This window comes from Erinaceus europaeus, chromosome 2, assembly GCF_950295315.1.
Source record: "Erinaceus europaeus chromosome 2, mEriEur2.1, whole genome shotgun sequence".
In the NCBI taxonomy this organism is placed as follows: Eukaryota; Metazoa; Chordata; class Mammalia; order Eulipotyphla; family Erinaceidae; genus Erinaceus; species Erinaceus europaeus.
Window position 1 is genome coordinate 132728589 of NC_080163.1, and position 19850 is coordinate 132748438.

Sequence of the window (19850 nt, forward strand, 5' to 3'; positions counted from 1 at the left end):
GTACTTTTTATTTTTCTGTGAGGACACCTAAGGGAATTAGGCAGAGCCGTCCTACCCAGGCCTTAAGAGGTGTGCCAGCAAGGCCCGGGGCAGAGCGTGCCTTTCCCGCTAGCGGAAGCGAGGGCGTGAGCAGCGGGGAGCAGGGCCTCCTCCTGGGCTCCGCTCCCAGCTCGCGAGTCCGCGCGGGTTGGGGAAGGACCAGGAGGCCCCGCCCCGCCCCGCCCCCTCATTTAAATACGCGGCGCCGGCGGGTGCGTCGAGCTGGCCGCGGATCCAAGATGGCGGCGTGTGGACGTGTACGGAGGATGTTCCGCTTGTCCGGGGCGCTGCAGCTGCTGCTGCTGCTCCTCGCCGTGGTCGGGGCCCAGAAACTCCCAGGCCCGGGCGGCCACATTCTGGGCCAAGGCCCACAGCTTAACTTAGTGCCCTTCATGGGGCCGGCTGGAGGCGGCGGGCCAGCGGCTCAGCCTCTGCACCCTGTAGCTCAGTCATCTCAGCAGCAACAGCAGCAGCAGCTGCAACAGCAGCAGCAGCAGCAACAGCAACAACAACAGCAGCAACAACAACAAGCTCCTCAGCAGCCGCAGCTGCCTTTCCCGGCGGGTGGGCCTCCGGCCCGGCGGGGCGGAGCGGGGGCTAGCGGGGGCTGGAAGCTGGTGGAGGAAGAGTTCTGCAGGGAGGACGTGACCCGTGTGTGCCCCAAGCACACCTGGAGCAACAACCTGGCGGTGCTCGAGTGCCTGCAAGACGTGAGAGAGGTGAGGAGGTGGGCCGGGGCCGCGAGCGCCGGGCCTGCTGCAGGCCCGAGGGTGTCGCCGGCCTTGGAAGCTGCTGATGCCGGTCTGTCGGCTGCTTCTCTTTCTTTCTCTCTGCTGCCCTCGCTCCTTCACTCCTGCCCCTTTCTCCCCGGCGAGATCCGAGCCGAGGACCCCCGCGCCCCGCGCCCCGCGCCCCGCGCCCCGCGCGCCGGGCCGTGCGCTCAGATCCCGGCCGCGGGCTGCGGGTCGACCAAGGCCCCGAGCATGTCGATGTCTCTGGTCTTTTGTGTGATGCTCAGTGGCTCCTCGCCGGAAGACCTGCTTAGGGTAATTTTACCATCCTTTCGAACTTTGACAATTTGTAGCAATCCCTTGAAATCCGAAAAAAAAATGCTTAGCTTGCTCATACTGTTCTCTAGCGATCATCTGCTGTTTATTGGCACTAAAATGTTAGCGTAGGTAAGTCGGTTTTTCTCGACCGACTTGACGGTCTTTATCGCGTTCTTTTGTAATTTCTAAATTCCTATGATCTACTGGGAGTTGCATCTAAAAGCACGATCCCCCATTTTCTTTCCTTTTTTTTGGGGGGGGGAGTTACTTTGTAGTTTATCATAAATTTAAACTGGTAGTAATCTTAGTACTCTTAAGTGATTTAGAGTCCCAAAGCTTGAGAAGTTGGGGTAGCTTTTGAGACTGTAATATACATGTATTATTTTTGTGATTAGGGTTTTTGCTTTCTGACATCTGAATATGATTCTGACAATGTCTTATTGAAATCTAAGTTTTATGTTGTTTGATGTGATTCGGTTAAGTGACAGAATTTCTTTAGGTTTAATGATGTGTGTGGTACAAGTACATATTGACACTTTAAAAAACTAGGAGCAAATCTAGTAGTGAGACTTTCTTTTAAAGTTTAGATTTATTTAGATAGTCCCAAAGGCTAACAAGTAGAATGAAGCTGCTGTTTGATACGATTTTGACTGGTTAAATTGTTTCACCAGAATTGTCTAAGGTGTTTATGGTCATGGGATGGTCATGGGAAGAGCACTAGTTTGTAAATAATTGCTAGTCTTGCAGTCCCTCCAACTATCTTCTCCAATTTCACTGTGATATTTACTCATATAAAACGATTTATAGGAGGAAAAGACATAATCAAACAGAAAGGACGTTTTTAGAGTTACCACATGTGGGGCCTTAGGTGATTTCTTATTTGAATTTTGAAGACTTGAAGGATATTTCTTTGTTCTTTATTTTCAGCTGCTCCTCTGTTATAATACAGCTGAGATTTTGTAATTTTTTATTTTACTTTACCAGAGCACTGTTCTGTTCTGGCATATGGTGGTGTAGGGGGTTGAACCTGGACTTCAGAACCTCACCAGTGGAAGTCTGCATAGCCATTATGGTGTCTCCCCTATCTAAGATTTTTAACCCTGTTATTGAAGTTTATTATTTTTTTTTCTTTTCAGTCTTAGTGGATAATGGTAAATAGTGTTCCCTCAAACTAGAATCCTAATTATGTTATGTGACAGAAACAGGACATTGTTAGGGGGAAATTTTGAGGAGTGTTTTCTTTTTTTTACCAGAGCATTGCTCAGCTCTAGCTTATGGTGGTGCAGGGGATTGAACCTGGGACTTTGGAGCCTCTGGCATGAGAGTCCCTTTGCATAACCATTATGCTATCTACCCCTGCCCGTTTTTTTTTTTTTTTTGCCTCCAGGGTTATTGTTGGGGCATGGTGACAGCACTATGAATCCACTGCTCCTGGAGGCTATTTTTTCCCTTCTGTTGCCCTTGTTGTTTATCATTTTTTTTTTATTGTTGTCGTCGTTGTTGTTGGATAGGACAGAGAGAAGTGGAGAGGAGAGGAGAAGACAGAGGGGGGGAGAGAAAGACAGACACCTGCAGACCTGCCTCACCGCCTATGAAGCGACTCCTCTGCAGGTGGGGAGCTGGGGGCTTGAACCGAGATCCTTATGCCGGTCCTTGCGCTTTGCGCCACTTGCACTTAACCCGCTGCGCTACCGCCCGACTTCCTTTTTTTTAGATTTTTTTTAAACTTTTTTTAAAAACTTTATTTATTTATTCCCTTTTGTTGCCCTTGTTGTTTTATTGTTGTAGATATTCTTGTTGTCATCATTGTTGGATAGGACAGAGAGAAATGGAGAGAGGAGGGGAAGAGAAAGACAAGACACCTACAGACCTGCTTCACCGCCTGTGAAGCGAATCCCCTGCAGGTGGGGAGCCGGGGGCTCAAACCGGGATCCTTAGGCCGGTCCTTGCGCTTTGTGCCACGTGCGCTTAACCTGCTGCGCTACCGCCCGACTCCCTTTTTTAGATTTTAAAAGATATTTATTTATTCCCTTTTGTTGCCATTGTTTTATTGTTGTAATTATTGTTGTTATTGATGTCGTCGTTGTTGGATAGGACAGAGAGAAATGCAGAGAGATGGGGAAGACAGAGAGAGGGAGAGAAAGATAGACACCTACAGACCTGCCTGTGAAGCGACTCCCCTGCTGGTGGGGAGCCGGGGCCTCCAACCGGGATTTTTACGCCAGTCCTTGCACTTAACCCGCTGCGCTACTAACCCGCTGCACTACCGCCGGACTCCCAAGGAGTGTTTTATCTTTCTTTGTGTGCTTTGAGGATATTGGGAAATATACCCATAACCATCTCCCTTTGTCATGTAAAGTGTGTAGCTGCATACACAACCTCTAGTTTAGATTTCACCAGTTTTTTTTAAAGAATTCTTTTTTTTTTGTAATTTTATTTATTTATCTTCCCTTTTGTTGCCCTTGTTGTCTTTTTTTTTGTTGTTGTTGTTGTTGTTGTAGTTGATGTCGTCGTTGTTGGATAGGACAGAGAGAAATGGAAAGAGGAGGGGAAGACAGAGAAGAGGAGAGAAAGACAGACACCTGCAGATCTGCTTCACCGCCTGTGAAGTGACTCCCCTGCAGGTGGGGAGCCAGGGCTCGAACCGGGATCCTCATGCCGGTCCTTGCGCTTAGCGCCACCTGCGCTTAACCCGCTGAGCTACCGCCCGGCTCCCTTTTTTTTTTTTTAGATTTCACCAGTTTGTCAATTTAATAACTAACAGTTTTTATTGCTTTAGGGTAGAGAACCTAACCTGAAAATGTAGTCCCTGCTCCACATTATTTTATATTTTTTAAATTATTTTTTATTTGTTATTGAATAGAGACAGAGAAATTGAGAGAGAAGGGGGAGATAGAGAGGAAGAGAGACAGAGAGACGCCTGCAGACCTGCTTCACCACCAGTGAAGTGACTCCCCTGCAGGTGGGGATCCGGGGGCTGGAACCGGGATTCTAACAGGTCCTTAAGCTTTGCGCCATGTGCGCTTAACCCGCTGCGCTACCGCCTGACCCCTTTTCTGTTTTATTTGTTAAAAAATAAAACGTATTTATTTATGAGACAGAGAGGACATCACTCTGGCATATGTATTGCCAGTAGTCAAACTTGGGACTTCATGCTTGACTGTATGACTCTTTATCCACTGTGCCACCTTTCAGGCTGCTGTGCTCCACTTTTTTTAAAAAATATGTATTTATTTATTTATTCCCTTTTGCCCTTGTTTTATTGCTGTAGTTTTGATGTCATTGTTGTTGGATAGGACAGAGAAATGGAGAGAGGAGGGGAAGACAGTGTGTGGGAGAGAAAGACACCTGCTGACCTGCTTCACTGCCTGTGAAGCGACTCCCCTGCCGGTGGGGAGGCGGGGGGCTCGAACCGTTATCCTTATGCTGGTCCTTGCGCTTTGCGCCGCCTTCGCTTAACCCTCTGCGCTACCGCCCGACTCCCCTGTGCTCCACTTTTGAAAGAATTATTTGAGATCAAGAGGCACCAATCACTGTTTAGTTCTGGCCTGTGGCGGTATACCTGGGATCTACTTTGGGTCGTCTTAGGCCTCCTGCATGCTAGTTGTGTGCATTACTGCTATGCAATCTCCTTGGCTTCTACTCTTTTAAGATTCTCGGCTAGAGTATTGTTTCAGTAACTATGTCCTTTATAACTTTCTGAAGTACTTAATTCCGTATTGGGACTTAGTAAATATTGTCAACTAATCAAGTATGAGTAAATTTAATAGAGTTAGTATTATACTCCAGTGGAAGAAAAAATGTCACGAGTATTGGAGGTAGGACAGACTGGGAGGTGGTGCAATGATAACAGTGCTGAATTTATAAGAATAAAGTCTAGAGTTTGATCCCTGGTACCACATATACCAGAGTGATGCTTTGATATCTCTCTCTCATCTTTTAAAAAAGTAAAAATGTCGGGATTCGGGCGGTAGCGCAGAGGGTTAAGTGCATGTGGCGCAAAGCACAAGGACCAACGTAAGGATCCCAGTTCGAGCCCCCGGCTCCCCACCTGCAGAGGAGTCGCTTCACAGGCGGTGAGGCAGGTCTGCAGGTGTCTGTCTTTCTCTCCCCCCTCTGTCTTTCCCTACTCTCTCCATTTCTCTCTGTCCTAACAACAACGATGACATCAATAACAACAACAATAATAACTAGAACAACAATACAAACAATGTCAACAAAAGGAAAAATAAATAAAAAAAAAGTAAAGTCTTTGCAGAGGGAGATAGCAAAATGGTTATGCAAACAGATTTTCATGCCTTACACTTAGGTTCAATCCCTTATACCACTGTGACCCAGAACTGAGCAGTGCAATGGTAAAAAAAAAAAAAAAAAGTAAAATGTATTGGGGGTAATGGTGTACAATACAGTTGTTACATGGGAACAGTTTTTCAGCTCTCCACAATAGATGTTTGCAAAACACTCTCACCCCCAGCTTAGGTCCTTTCCACCATCTTGCACAAGGACCCCAACACCCTCTCCACTCTCTCCCTTCCCCTCTTTCTCCAGAGCCTTTTGCTTTGCTATAATACACCACACCTTAATCAAGTTTCACCTGTGTTTTCTTTCTTTCCTTGTTTCTTAAGTAGTTCTGCCACCTAAACCAAGTTTCACCTTTTTTTATCTTTCCTGTTTAAGTAGTTCCACCTGTAAGTTTTATTTAATTTTAACCACAGTACTATTTTTTAAAAATTTTATTAGTGATTTAATATTGATTTACAAGATTATAAGATAATATGGGTATAATTTCATACAGTTCTCACCACCAGAGTTCTGTGTTCCATCCTCTCAACTGGAAACTTCCCTATTGTTTACTCCTCTGGGAGTATAGACTAACCTATTTGGGGTGCAGTAACCATAATACTATTTGTCTCTGGCTTATGGTGGTGCTGGGGATTGAAGCTTGGATCTCAGAGCATGAAAGTCTTTTGCATAGGTATTGTGCTATCTCCCCACCAAAATAAATATTTAAAAAAAATCAGTGTCAAGGAGTTTGAGGTGCTGCTGACATATACAGTAAATCAAAACATGCAAGATTGCTTGCACCATCTCCAAGAACCAAAAAGCCTCTGTGAAGAGGCCAGCTCTGATAGTTGACTATTAGAGTCAGCAGTCCCAATGACAGGCTGAGCAGCTAAGAGAACAAATAGTTTCTGAGCGTTTTGTCTTATGTTACTAAAACTGCAAAGAAAAAAAAAAGAAAAGTAAAGAACTGGAAGTGACTTTTTTTAGGGGGAGAAAAGCTTCAAATTTCCAATTTATAGTTAACTTCCTCCAGTTTTAAATAAATAATAGTTGAAAGAAGAGTATCCATCGACTTGTCAACACCCGGGTCCAGCAGAGAAGCAATTATAGAAGCCACACTTACCTCTGCACCTCACAAAGATCTTTGGTCCGTACTCCCAGAGGGATAAAGAATAGGGGAACTTCCAGTGGAGGGGGCCGGGGTTGTGTTGTGTGTGTGTGTGTGTGTGTGTGTGTGTGTATGTTGTACTCTTGGTGGTGGGAATTGTGTAGAATTGTACCCCTCTTATCCCACAATCTTGTCTATCATTATTAAATCACCAATAAAAAAATAATAAAAGAGGAGTATGAATAACTGTAATAACTATTCTGAAGCTAAAACTATTCTGAAACTTTTTCTTTAAATACAGCAAAAGGAAAAAAAAGGAAGAAGCACCTGGAGTCATGAATGTTACTTCTGAGTGGCCTCTCATTTCCAAATTGTTTTTCTTATGTAGAGGGGGAGAGTGAGAAGGAAGCCACCTCATTACTATTCTTCATCCTTGAAGCTCTCTGTATATTGTCAGTGGTGTTCTCATGTGCCAGCACTCAAGCCCTAGGGCCTCTGCATAATAAGGAAAGCACTCTAGTTGAGCAAGCTAACTCCTAGCCCCTCTAAAGGAAATACTACTCAATTTAGCTTGCAGATTAGTCATATCTCACATATGTTTGAAAGAGCATACATAACTTGACAAGTAAACCAGCTAGGCACATTGAGTGGAAATTATGAAATCTTTTTTATTTTCTGTTCAGTAAATAAAATATAGGGCAGTAATCATGTGCTTCTCTGACCCTTTGGATATAAATTCGAAAGAATGTTTTCTTTTTTTTTTAAACTACCTTTTAAAATATTTTCTTTATTCACTTTTGTCGTCCTTGTTTTATTGTTGTCGTTGTTGTTGGGTAGGACAGAGAGAAATGGAGAGAAGAGGGGAAGTCAGAGGGGGAATGAAAGACAGACACCAGCAGACCTGCTTCACAGCCTGTGAAGTGACTCTCCTGCAGGTGGGGATCTGGGGACTCAAACTGATAAAACAACAAGGACAACAAAAGGGATAAAATAGCCTCCAGGAGTAGTGGATTTGTAGTGCAGGCACCGAGCCCCAACAATAACCCTGGAGGCAAAAAAAAAAAAAAGGAAAGAAAAAAAAAGAATTACCAAATGCAAAATAGTATTGTAAACCATATTTTTTTTAATCTTAAAAGATACAGGTGGTCCGGGAGGTGGCGCAGTGATAAAGCTTTGGACTCTCAAGCATGAGGTCCTGAGTTTGATCCCTGGCAGCACATGTGCCAGTGATGTCTGGTTCTTTCTCTCTCCTCCTGTTTTTCTCATAAGTAAATAAAATCTTTAAAAAAAAAAAAGAATATGGGAGTATACAGTGTTAGATTAAGTCAACTTCAAGTATTTTAAGTTTCTTGCTAGTGTACTATTCAAAATCATGTACTAATCTAATCTATTTACAAAATTTATTTGGAGGGTGGAGGGTAGAGAGCATAATGGTTATGCAAAGAGACTGTCATGCCTGAGGCTCCAAAGGCCCAGGTTCAACCCCCTGCACCATCTTAAGCCAGATCTGTTCAGTCCTCTGGTTAAAAAACAAAAACCCAGATTTTATTTGAAGGGATATATGGTTACCTCTAAGTAATTTCACTTGTTACTTTGTCTAAGGCAGCATACGGTAGCAAATTAAGAAAATCTGTATTGCACCAAAGTGAAAGACTCTGGGGTGGGTGGGTGGGGAGAATACAGGTCCAAGAAGGATGACAGAGGACCTAGTGGGTGTTGTATTGTTAAATGGAAAACTGGGAAATGTTATGCATGTACAAACTATTGTATTTACTGTTGAATGTAAAACATTAATTCCCCAATAAAGAAAAAAAAAAAAACACCAGAACATCTGTATGCTCTAAAAAAAGAAAAGAAAAGAAAATCTGTATGTTTGCTGCTTTACCATGTGTGTAACCCAGTTTAGTCCAACCCGCACCACATTGAAGGAAGCTTTAGTGCTGTGTTCTCTTTCACACTCTACTTCTGTCTTTGTCTCTTCTGAAAGAAAGATCTACTTGTAAACTATAGTAAAACTTCATGTAGGCTGTAGATTAGTTTACAACTTTTCCTCAGTCATTTTAATCCTTATTTTGAAGGTATGAATTATGTCGGAGTTCTTTTATTTCCTCCTCTCAGATGAGTCATGCTTTTTAAAAGGTCAGATATTCCCAATGGACCAATTCTATTAAAAAGTAAGCATAATAGCTGTAATGGCTTCTAGTAGTCTTGCTTATGTGAATTATATAAGTCACAGTAGTCCTGGTTATAAAAGTACATATAACTAGAAGCATAAAGAGAAAAAGGGAAATTATACCCTTGTATGTTCTACCAAAGACATTTTAGGAAAAGAAATAAAGAAGATACTGCTCTCTGATACTTGATAAAAAAGATAAGACATACTTTCTATGTAGAAGCTTCATATGGGTGTCTGTCTTTCTCTCCCCCTCTTCTCTCCATTTCTCTCTGTTCTATCCAACAGTGATGACATCAATAACAACAATAACTACAACAATAAAAATCAAGGGCAACAAAAGGGAATAAATAAATATTAAAAAAAAGTTTCATATGAAGACATTGGTTCCTTTGGAGAAGTTTGTGATGTACATAGTTTTTTTTGGACATTTTTGTTTTTGTTAGAATTTTTTATTACTTTTTAACATTTATTCATTCCCTTTTGTTTCCCTTGTTGTAGTTATTATTGTTACTGATGTCGTTGTTGTTGGATAGGACAGAGAGAAATGGAGAGAGGAGGGGAAGACAGAGAAGGGAAGAGAAAGACACCTGCAGACCTGCTTCACCGCCTGTGAAGTGAACCCTCTGCAGGTGGGAAGCCTGGGCTCAAACAGTGTTCCTGATGCAGTGTTCTCTTTGCGCTATGTGCACTTAACCCGCTGCGCCACCGCCCTGCTCCCGATTTGTCTTTGTTTTTTCTTCTCTCCCTCCCTTCCTCCCTGGATGGAGACAGAGGGATTGAGAAGGAAGGGAAGGTAGAAATGGAGAGAGAGGGAGTCGGGTGGTAGCACAGTGGGTTAAGCGCATGTGGTGCAAAGCGCAAGGACCAGTATAAGGTTTCCGGTTCGAGCCCCGACTCCCCACCTGTAGGGGAGTCGCTTCACAGGCGGTGAAGCAGGTCTCAGGTGTCGTTCTCTCCCCCTCTCTGTCTTCCCCTTCACTCTCCATTTCTCTCTGTCCTATCCAACAACGATGGCATCAATAATAACTACAATAGTAATTACAACAATAAAAAAACAAGGACAACAAAAGGGAAAATAAATTAAAAAAAAAGAAAGAAATGGAGAGAGAATCAAAGATAACTGCTCATTAGGCCCCCTTCATCTCCCCACAGGTGGAAAGTAGGCTTGAACCCAAGCCCTTGTCCATTGTAACATGTTTGCTTTACCAGATACACCACAGCCCAATTCCCTAACTTACTCTTAAAAAAAAAATAGTGTTTTTTGTTTGTTTGTTTATTTATTTAATAGAGACAGGGAGGGAAGAGGGAGATAGGGACACTTCACTGGCTTGTGAAGTTTTTCCGCCTGCAGATGGGGACTGGGGATTTGAACCTGGACTTTGTGCATTATAACACATGTGCTCAATTAGATGTGTCACTGTCTGGCTCCACCTCTTACTCTGTTCTTAACCTTTGGCTTAATTGTATCCTGAGAGAGAGTGTGCTGCACTGTTATCTAATTTGATAGTTTTGATAGTCATCTGCGGCAGATAATGTTATCTTAATGTCTTAGTTGAGAATTAAACTTAGAGATAATATGTCTGATGTTGTATCTTAAGTGGTAGACTGGTATTCAAAAAGATCTTGTCAAAGAATATCGTTTCTAATCTTTAGTGAATGACTGTAGCTAGTGGAATTATCAATAGTATGACTGTTGAGAATACCAGGGAGTCATAAATGAACAAAATGAGAAGGGACATCTAGAAGTAGATGGACGGGGGTGGGGCTGTGGCCCACCTGGTTGAGCCTTCATCCCCACATGCAGGGGGAGGGAGAGCTTTGCAAGTGGTGAAGCAGGGCATCAGGCTGCTGTCTCCCTCTCTATCTCCTCCTACCCTCTCAATTTTTGGCTGTTTGTATCCAATCAATAAATAAAGATAACAAAATTTTCTTTAAAAAAAGAAAGAACATTTGGACAGCAACATCTCCTATGCATTGGAGTATTATAGATTTACCAAACCATTAAAAGATAAAGCTAATTTAATTATTAGTCTGAGTCCATCTGAGCAGAATTTCTGTTTAATGAAAAGACTTCCAGGTCCCCTTATCACCTTAAGTAGGATTTATATTAGTATAACTGAAATTTTTATGTATATTCTACTGTCGTCGGGCTGAGCTTCACGGGCGGGAGTCAGACGACCAGGGACTCATGGCTGGGCTGTACGCAGTATCTCTTTATTCATGCAGGACGCAGTACAATCTAAGCCAAGCTAAGCTAAACTAAAACTAAACTAAAACGAACAATGCTGACCTTATATATACTTTCCAAGTAGGGTGTGAACAGGATGTGACGTAGAGAGGGTGGAGAGAAAAGTGACTGGTGAAAATCAGGGTGTGACAAGGAGAGGGGGCGGAGCAGGCAAGAATTCTACCACTGAACCACCAATGCCCTGGAGGGAGGGTGGTGCATAGTTAGTGATTTATGTAAATAGACCGCAGCTTTGAGTGGGTTCAAATCAATCCCATACAGACATACCATTGCTTAGTTATGTAAATAGAATAGTGTTAAGCAGGGGGGATTAAACCAAATGAAACAGAAGCAGAATTATAAGTGTACCAACAACTGTCTGTTGAATCCAGGGACCAGCACACAGAATAGACTAAGCATCATGATCTGGCACTGCTCTTAGCTAATAGTATGACTGTAGGCAAGTATTTTTACACTCTTCTATAAAATGAGAGGTTTATGTATTGGTACAGTTTCGAAGATCCCTGTTACTTAACCTACGTGAGTGTTTCCTGTGCATATCCTGTATATATACATATTAATTGGTTTCTAGGATTTACATATGTACCATCTCCTGATTCCTTATTCATTCATGGAGGAAATAGTTACATGAATAATTCAAATAGCAATTAAACCAAATACTTTTGGTGTTAGGAAATGTTATGATTGTTTTGTTAGAGTCGATAGGGAATTTCCTCCTATGCTGACTCTAGTGGTTATAAATCGTCTAACTATACAATCAGGGCAGTATCTCTTATCACACCCATCATTGTGACAAACACTAGTACTTTAAGACATCAGTATTTAGAGATGGTCTGAAAAATGAGATTATGATCAAGAAACTATTATATAGACTTTTATTATTTATTTTCCCTTTTGTTGCCCTTGTTTTTTATTGTTGTAGTTTTGTAGTTATTGTTGTTGTTGATGTTGTCGTTGTTAGGACAGAATTGGAGAGAGGAGGGAAAGACAGGGGGAGAGAAAGATAGACACCTGCAGATCTGCTTCACCACCTGTGAAGTGACTCCCCTGCAGGTGGGGAGGGGAGCTCTAACTGGGATCCTTAAGCTTGTCTTTGTGTTTTGCACCACGTGCGTTTAACCCACTGCGCTACCTGCTACCTCCCGACCCGCTATTATATAGACTTGATGTCATATAGGTAGTGCATTCTTTTAGGGCAATGAAAAGATCCCAGTTAGGTTTTAGATTTGGGTAGAAAATACAGCTCTCTGTAGTCCGGGAGGTAGTGCAGTGGATAAAGCATTGGATTCTCAACCATGAGGTCCCAAGTTCAATCCCCAGCAGCACATGTACCAGAGTGAAGTCTGGTTCTTTCTCTCCTCCTATCTTTCTCATGAATAAATAAATAAATTCTCTAAAAAAAAAAAAGAAAGAAAATTCTGCTCTTTTCTCCTTTAAAAACAGGTTGTTTGCTTTAGTCCCGTTGAAAATGAAGATAAACTTGAAGTCTCAAGTTTGACGTGGTAGTTAAATTTTTCATTTCCCCCCCAATAAAATGCTTTTAGTTTTTCTCTTTCCATTTTTTAAAAATTCTTTTTCTATTTTATATTTTTTGTTGATATTTATTTATTCCTTTTTGTTGCCTTGTTGTTATTAATGTTGTTGTTGGGTAGGACAGAGAGAAATGGAGAGGAGGGAAAGACAGAGGGGGAGAGATAGACAGGCACCTGCAGACCTGCCTCACCACCTGTGAAGCGACTCCCCTGCAGGTGGGGACCTGGGGGCTCGAACCGGGATCCTTACGTTGGTCCTTGCGCTTTGCGCTACCTGCGCTTAATCTGCTGCGCTACCGCCTGACTCCCCCTTTTCTATTTTATATGATAGGACAGAGGGAAATTGAGAGGGTAGGTGGAGATAGAGGGAGAGAGAACAATAGACACTGCTTGTGAAGTGTTCCCCTGCAGGTGGGGAGCGGGCTCAAACCCAGGTTCTTGTGTGCCTTTTTGCACACTGCTCGGCACTCTTCTTTTTTCTTCCCTACCCTCCCTCCCTTCCTTCCTTCCTTTTTTCTTTCTCTTCCTTTCAGCTTTTTATTATTAATAGTTTGTTACAATATAGTAAGCCTTACCTTCTTTCTTTTTAATATATATTTTCTTTCTTTTTCCTTTTTTAATTTTGTTTTATCTTTATTTGCTTGATAGAGACAGTCAGAAATTGAGAGGGAAGGGGGTGATAGAGAGGGAGAGAGACAGAGAGACACCTGCAGCACTGCTTCACCACTTGTGAAGCTTTCCTCCTGCAGGTGGGGGCCAGGGGCTCGAACCGAACCTGGGTTCTTGCACACTATAACGTGTGCTCAACCAGGTGCACCACCACCTGGTCCCCTTATTTATTTATTATTGAATAGAGACACAGAAATTGAGAGGGAAGGGGGAGATAGAGAGAGAGACATCTGCAGCCCTGCCTCACTACTTGGGAAGCTTTCCGTCTATAGGGAACAGAGGCTTGAACCTAGGTCCTTGACTAAGTATAGTGAGTGCATGTAACCAGGTGTGCCACTACCTAGATCATCTCTCCCTTCCCTTCCCTTCCCTTCCCTTCCCTTCCCTTCCCTTCCCTTCCCTTCCCTTCCCTTCCCTTCCCTTCCCTTCCCTTCCCTTCCCTTCCCTTCCCTTCCCTTCCCTTCCCTTTCTCCCTCTCTCTCTCTCTTTCTTTCTTTCTCTCGCTTTCTTTTTTAATATTTACTTATTTTCCCCCTTTTGTTGCCCTTGTTGTTTTTGTTATTGTAGTTATTACTGTTGGATAGGAGAAATGGAGAGAGGAGGGGAAGACAGAGAGGAGGAGAGAAAGACACCTGCAGACCTGCTTCACCACTTCTGAAGCAACTCCCCTGTAGGTGGGGAGCCAGGGGCTTGAACCGGGATCCTTAAGTCAATACTTGTGCTTTGCGCCACATGTGCTTAACCCGCTGCATTATCACCAGACTCCTCCTTCGCTTCTTTCTTAACCAGAGCATTGGGTTGGTGAGGTAGCTCACTTGGGTAGTGTGCTGCTTAGCTTGAAATTCTTGAAATTCTCAATTTAGTTGCCTTATAATGATTCTTAATCTTGCGAATGGGTGTAGCTTAGCTTCAGCATGCCCTATTTATGTCAGAGCTGCTGCAACTCTTGCTTGATATGAACAATACTCTTATAAAACCGCAAGTTGGGCTGGGTGATGGTGCACCTGATTGAGTGCACATGTTATAATGCACTCCCTCTCCCTTCTCAAAAGAAGAAATGAAAAAGTAAAAAAAAAAGGGGGGGGGGAGGATTGTCCACCAGGAGTTGTGGGGATTCGTTATGAAGGCACTGAGTCCTAGCAATAACCCTGGTTGCAGTTAAAAAAAAAAAAAGACAAAAAAGAAAGTTTTTTTTTAAAAATATTTATTTTATTTATTTATTCCCTTTGTTGCCCTTGTTGTTTTATTGTTGTAGTTATTATTGTTGTTGTCATTATTGGATAGGACAGAGAGAAATGGAGAGAGGAGGGGAAGACAGAGAGGAGAGAAAGACACCTGCAGACCTGCTTCACCGCCTGGGAAGCGACTCCCCTGCAGGTGGGGAGCCGGGGCTCGAACCGGGATCCTTATGCCAGTCCTTGTGCTTTGCGCCACCTGCGCTTAACCCGCTGTGCTACAGCCCGACTCCCAAAAAAGAAAGTTTATTCTCTGAACCAGTATTAGTTAAAAGGAGTGTAGCTGAAACACAGGCGGTGAAGCAGGTCTGCAGGTGTCTGTCTTTCTCTCCCCCTCTGTCTTCCCCATCTCTCTCCATTTCTCTCTGTCCTGTCCAACAACAATGACAGCAGTAACAACAACAGCCACAAACAACAAGGGCAACAAAAGGGGAAAAATAGCCTCCAGGAGCAGTGGATGCATAGTGTAGGCACGGAACCACAGCAATAACCCTGGAGGAAAAAAAAAAAAAAGGACAGGCTGGAGGGATTAAACCAGTTAGTATGATGATGTTTGGAGATAAAGTTCTTCTGCCAGAATATGGAGCACCAAAGTGGTTCTAGATGACAAGCATTTTTTAAAAATTTATTTATTTATTGGGGAATTAATGTTTTATATTAAACAGTAAACACAATAGTTTGGGATTTTTTTCTTATTTAGAGTGTGACCTTCTTGGGAAGTATGTAGGCTGCAGTCGATTGCTATTAAAATAGTATCATGTGAAATTCATTCTAAAATTCTAAACTCTTTCATCATGTAAATACTTTCCTTGCCTTTGGTAGTAGATTAGTAATATCCCCAAAATAGTAACTTTCGTAATTGCAAAATGATGTTAGATTGTAAACATGGTACTTATAGTACCTAGAAATTCTGCTGAAGCCTTGAATAACATGCATAACTCTTCATAGGGGAGTCATAGTGGAAATGGGCACTGCTTTGAATTTCTGTAACTTCAGTTGCAAAATAGAACACTCTCTTAAAACGTTTCTATGTTTCTTTTAAAAATAGCAAGTGACACATATAATCATAAGCAAGATAGGGAGCCAGGAGGTGGTGCAGAGGGTTAAGCGTACATGGTGTGAAGTGCCAGGGCCGGTTCTGTTTATTATTAAATGAAGTAAAATTACTAGTTGGTAAAGTATATATTTTTATTTTTATTTTTAAAATAGGTTTAAGACAGGGTGGTGGTTGTGGGAGGAGAGACACCACTGCACTGCTCTACTGTTTGTGAAGCTCTGTCTTTGCATAATGCTTCCTTAAGGTGCTTGAACCTGGGTCTCTGCCTGATAAAGGTGTCCTTCACTTGGTCCCTTGAGGTTTTTTTTTTTTTTTTTTTTGCCTCCAGGGTATTGCTGGGGCTCAGTGCCTGCACTAGGAATCCACTGCCCCTGGAGGCTATTTTTCCCATTTTTGTTGCCCATGTTGTTGCCTTTGTTGTGGTTGTTATTGTTAATAGCTGTTGTTGTTGGATAGGACAGAGAGAAATTGAGAGAGATGGGGAAGACAGAGAGGAGGAGAGAAAGACACTGCAGACCTGCTTCACTGCTTAAGAAGTGATCCCCCTGCAGGTGGGGAGCCGGGGGGGTTCGAACTGGGATCCTTAAGCTGGTCCTTGTGCTTTGCTCCATGTGTGCTTAACCTGATGTACTACTGCCCAGCTCCCATGTTACCATTTTTTATAAAGACCAGAAGACCAATAAGAATGAAAACATTGCTCTGGATGATACAGGAGAAGGATGAAAAATGGGTTGGCAAACTTCTGCTATATTCTTAAAATTTTTATTTTATTTTGTCACCTTTGGGGCTTTTCTCCCCCCTCTATTACCTTTATTTATTGGATAGACTGTCAGAAATTGAGAGAAAAGGGAAGAATGAGAATGAGAAAGACAGAGAGATAACCTGAAGCACTGCTTCACCACTTGTGAAACTTTCCCCCTGCAGGTGGAGAGCAGGGGCTTGAACCTGGGTGCTTGTGCATTGTAACATGTGCGCTCAACCAGGTGCGCCACCACCTGGTCCTGACCACTGCAACGTTACTGTTTTGGGCTGACTTTTTCAGATAAAGAGAGACCGCTGCACTGAAGCTTCCTCCTATACTGTGCTGAAGCACTCATACAGTATACTGAAGCAACTTCTCTTCTCTTCTCTTCTCTTCTCTTCTCTTCTCTTCTCTTCTCTTCTCTTCTCTTCTCTTTTCTCCCTTCTCTTCCTTTCTTCTTTTTTAAATTTTATTTTTATTTAATGTTATTTTTAATTTAATTTATTTATTATTGGATAGGGACAGACATTGAGAGTGGAGGAGGATATAGAGAAGGAGAGAGACAGACACCTGCCGCTCTGCTTCACCATTTAAGAAGTTTTCCCTTTGCAGGTGGGGACCAGGGGCTTGAACGTGGGTCCTTGCACATTGTAGTGTGCGTGCTTAACCAGGTGAATCACCACCTCTCCCCCATTGACATTTATTATTAATGAGAAAAGTAGAGCATTTTTGGCACTTTGGATTCTGGGGCTTGAACTCAGTCTGATGTTTGTGAGTCTAGTGCCTTATCCACTGTGCTCCCTCCCAGGCTGTTTTGAACCTGACAAAGCAGGTGCTCGTCTCTCCCCACCCCACCCCAACTATTTGTTGACCTTTATTCTACTTACTCTGTTCTGTTCTTTCTCTTTTCCCCTCTCTCCTTCCCTCAACACCCTCCCTTTTTTTTTTTTTCTTCCCCTCCAAACATTGTGCAGCTCAGGTTATTGGTGGTGCTAGGGATTGAACCTGAGATATTGGAGCCTCAGACAGTAAAGTCTGTTACATGACCCGAGTTCAAGCATCTGGTCCTCCCTCACCTGTAGGAGGGAGGCTTCATGAGTGGTGAAGTAGTGCTGCAGGTGCCTTTCTTTGTCTCTCCCTCTTTCTCCTCCCATCTCAATTTCTCTGTCTCTATCTCTTATGCACACACTCACACAGATGCACACAAGAAAGGTCCTTTTTTTCCTAGCGCATTATGCTGAAAAAAGTCATTATAGCATAAGAGTTTCAAATATATAATTTCATTATGTGTCAAGAGGGTCAACATGCTTTAGAACTGGCTTAGGTTTTTTACCAATATAGAAGATTTAAAAAAGGGATCATTTTCAGTTAATGTATTATTTAGGGCAAAACTAACTGCCTCACCAAACCCCAGAACACTAGTGGTTTAGCACGAGAGAGGTTGTGGGAAACTATGAGCCGTCTAGTGATTGGGTGACCCTGGTTCCTCTCATCTTATGTTTGTATGCACTAGCACTTGGGAGGTTCTGTTCTCAGTCAGGGAAGAATCTGAAGCTGTAACTTTTTTTTTTTTAATTATTTATTATTTACTTGTGCACTGTAACATGTGTGCTTAACCAAATGTGTCACCGCCAGGCCTCCCATTATTTATTTATTTGATAGAGACAAAGAGGAACTGAGATGGAAGGGGGAGATAGAGATAGAGATAGAGGGAGCCACATGGTGGCACACCCAATTAAGCACACATTGTACCCCTGCAAGGATCTGAGTTGGAGCCCCACTCTCTGCCTGCATTAGGGTGCTTCATAAGCAATGAAGCAGATCTGCAGGTCTCTCTCTCCCTCTCTCCTTCTCCCTCCCCTCCCAGTTTACAAAAGACAGACACACATATGCAGCAATGCTACACCACTCATGAAGCACACGAGAAAGGAATCCCCTCAGTGCCAAGAAAAGGAGAAAGGGGCTGGGGACATGATCCTGCTTCCTTGAGCACGGTAATATGTATGCTTAACCAGGGGCACCACCACTACCACCCCCATTTCTTTCTTATTGAGATAATCTACATACCGTAAAATTGTTTGAACCACCTTTTCTGCTCTAGATGTGTCACAAGGGAGACAATTTCCTGTGATCAGTTTTCATTGTTAGAATCTCCTTGTTAAAGTGTGGAAGCAATTGTAGCCTTATGTAATGATCTTAGCTCCATTTTGTACTTGCTGAGGGTTAAGAACTTGTGTCCTTTCCCTCATTAATCTGCAGGCACTCTGGTAATGAGACATTCACTCTTCTTCCTTCCTGCCCATCTTGGTCCCATGATTTTTAATTCTCCCTGTCTCCTTTTCTTGGCAATGAGGAATTTCCCTTTTCTTCTAAAGTTCATCTGCGCCTTTAGAAAGACCTCTTTTATACTTCTACATATTTATTGTTGAAGACTTCAACTTATGTTGGTAGAAAGCATTTTTACTGCTAGACCCTGAAGTTGTTCACTTTTGAGGCAGCACGTTCTTTGGATAACTAACATTGTTTGAAAGGGGCAAGGAGACAATCATGATCACCAGGCAATTGCTATGTGCTTTTATAATTATTCTGTTTAATCACTGCCACCACTCTTAAGGGGGTAGATTTTGCTTTAGTTCCTATTTTATTTATCTACTAAGTTATTCATTTAGGTTACCTCTGGGGCTTCATACTCCGTCTTGCTGTCTTTTTTCATATAGACAGATGGAAATTTTCGCCAGAGAGAGAGGGAAGAGAAACTTCAACACTGAAACTTCGTTCAGTGCAGTGGGATCTGGGCTCAAACCTGAGTCACACACATGGCAGACAGTGAACTATTTAGCCAGTCCTAGCTCCTAGTTTACTATAAAGGGTTTCAGACATTTAGAAACATTGGGGAGGGGGGGAATCACACTGAACACTCTTAGGCACAACTACTTAAATTCTACCACTAATATGTTACTATGCTTGCTTTTTTGCTGTGTAAAGATATTAGTTGGCAGGATTTTGCCCCTCCAGGCTGACTTTTTTCCCTCCCCTCCAGGGTTATCGTTGGGGCTTGGTGCCTGCCCTTGTTGGTTATCGTTGTTACTATTGTTGTTATTGCTGTCATTGTTCTTGGATAGGACAGAGAGAATGGTGAGAGGAGGGGAAGAGAGGAAGACGGGGGGGGGGGGGGGGGGGCAGACACCTGCAGACCTGCTTCACCACTTGTTAAGCGACATCCCTGCAGGTGGGGAGCCGGGGGCTTGAACTGGGATCCTTACTCAGGTCCTTGCACTTCGTCCAATGTGTGCTTAACCTGCTGCACTACCACCCAGCCCCTGATTTTTTTTTTTTTTTTAAAGATAGAGAAGGCTGAGTCGTGGTGCACCTGGTTGAGCGCGTATGTTATAATGTACAAGGACCTGAGTTGAAGCCCCCAGTCCCCACTTGGAGGGAGAAAGAAAGCTTTGTGAATAGTGAAGCAGGGCTGCAGGTGTCTCTATCTCTTTCCCTCTCTAGCTCCCCCCATCCCTCTTGATTTCTGGTTGTCTCTAGCCAATAAATAAATAAAAATAATTTTTAAAAAGGTAGAAAGAGATGTATAGAGACAAAGAGAGAAAAACAACACAGCACCAAAGCTTTCTGCATTGCACTGGGGCCAGGCTCTTGGGTCACTTGCATGGTAAAGCAGTTACCCTCTTCAGATGAGCTATCTTGCTGAATCCTCTG

The 19850-nt window shown here is 42.9% G+C and overlaps 1 protein-coding gene across 1 annotated transcript in view; it reads left to right on the forward strand.

Moving 5' to 3' along the window:
* Positions 1–249: 249 nt before the first annotated feature.
* GLG1 (golgi glycoprotein 1) overlaps positions 250–19850 on the forward strand; it is a 117434-nt gene continuing 97833 nt past the window's right edge. Inside the window, exon 1 of the mRNA XM_060185182.1 lies at positions 250–758. Coding sequence (XP_060041165.1) covers positions 279–758 — 480 coding nt within the window. The 5' untranslated portion in view covers positions 250–278. The remainder of the gene's footprint in view (positions 759–19850) is intronic.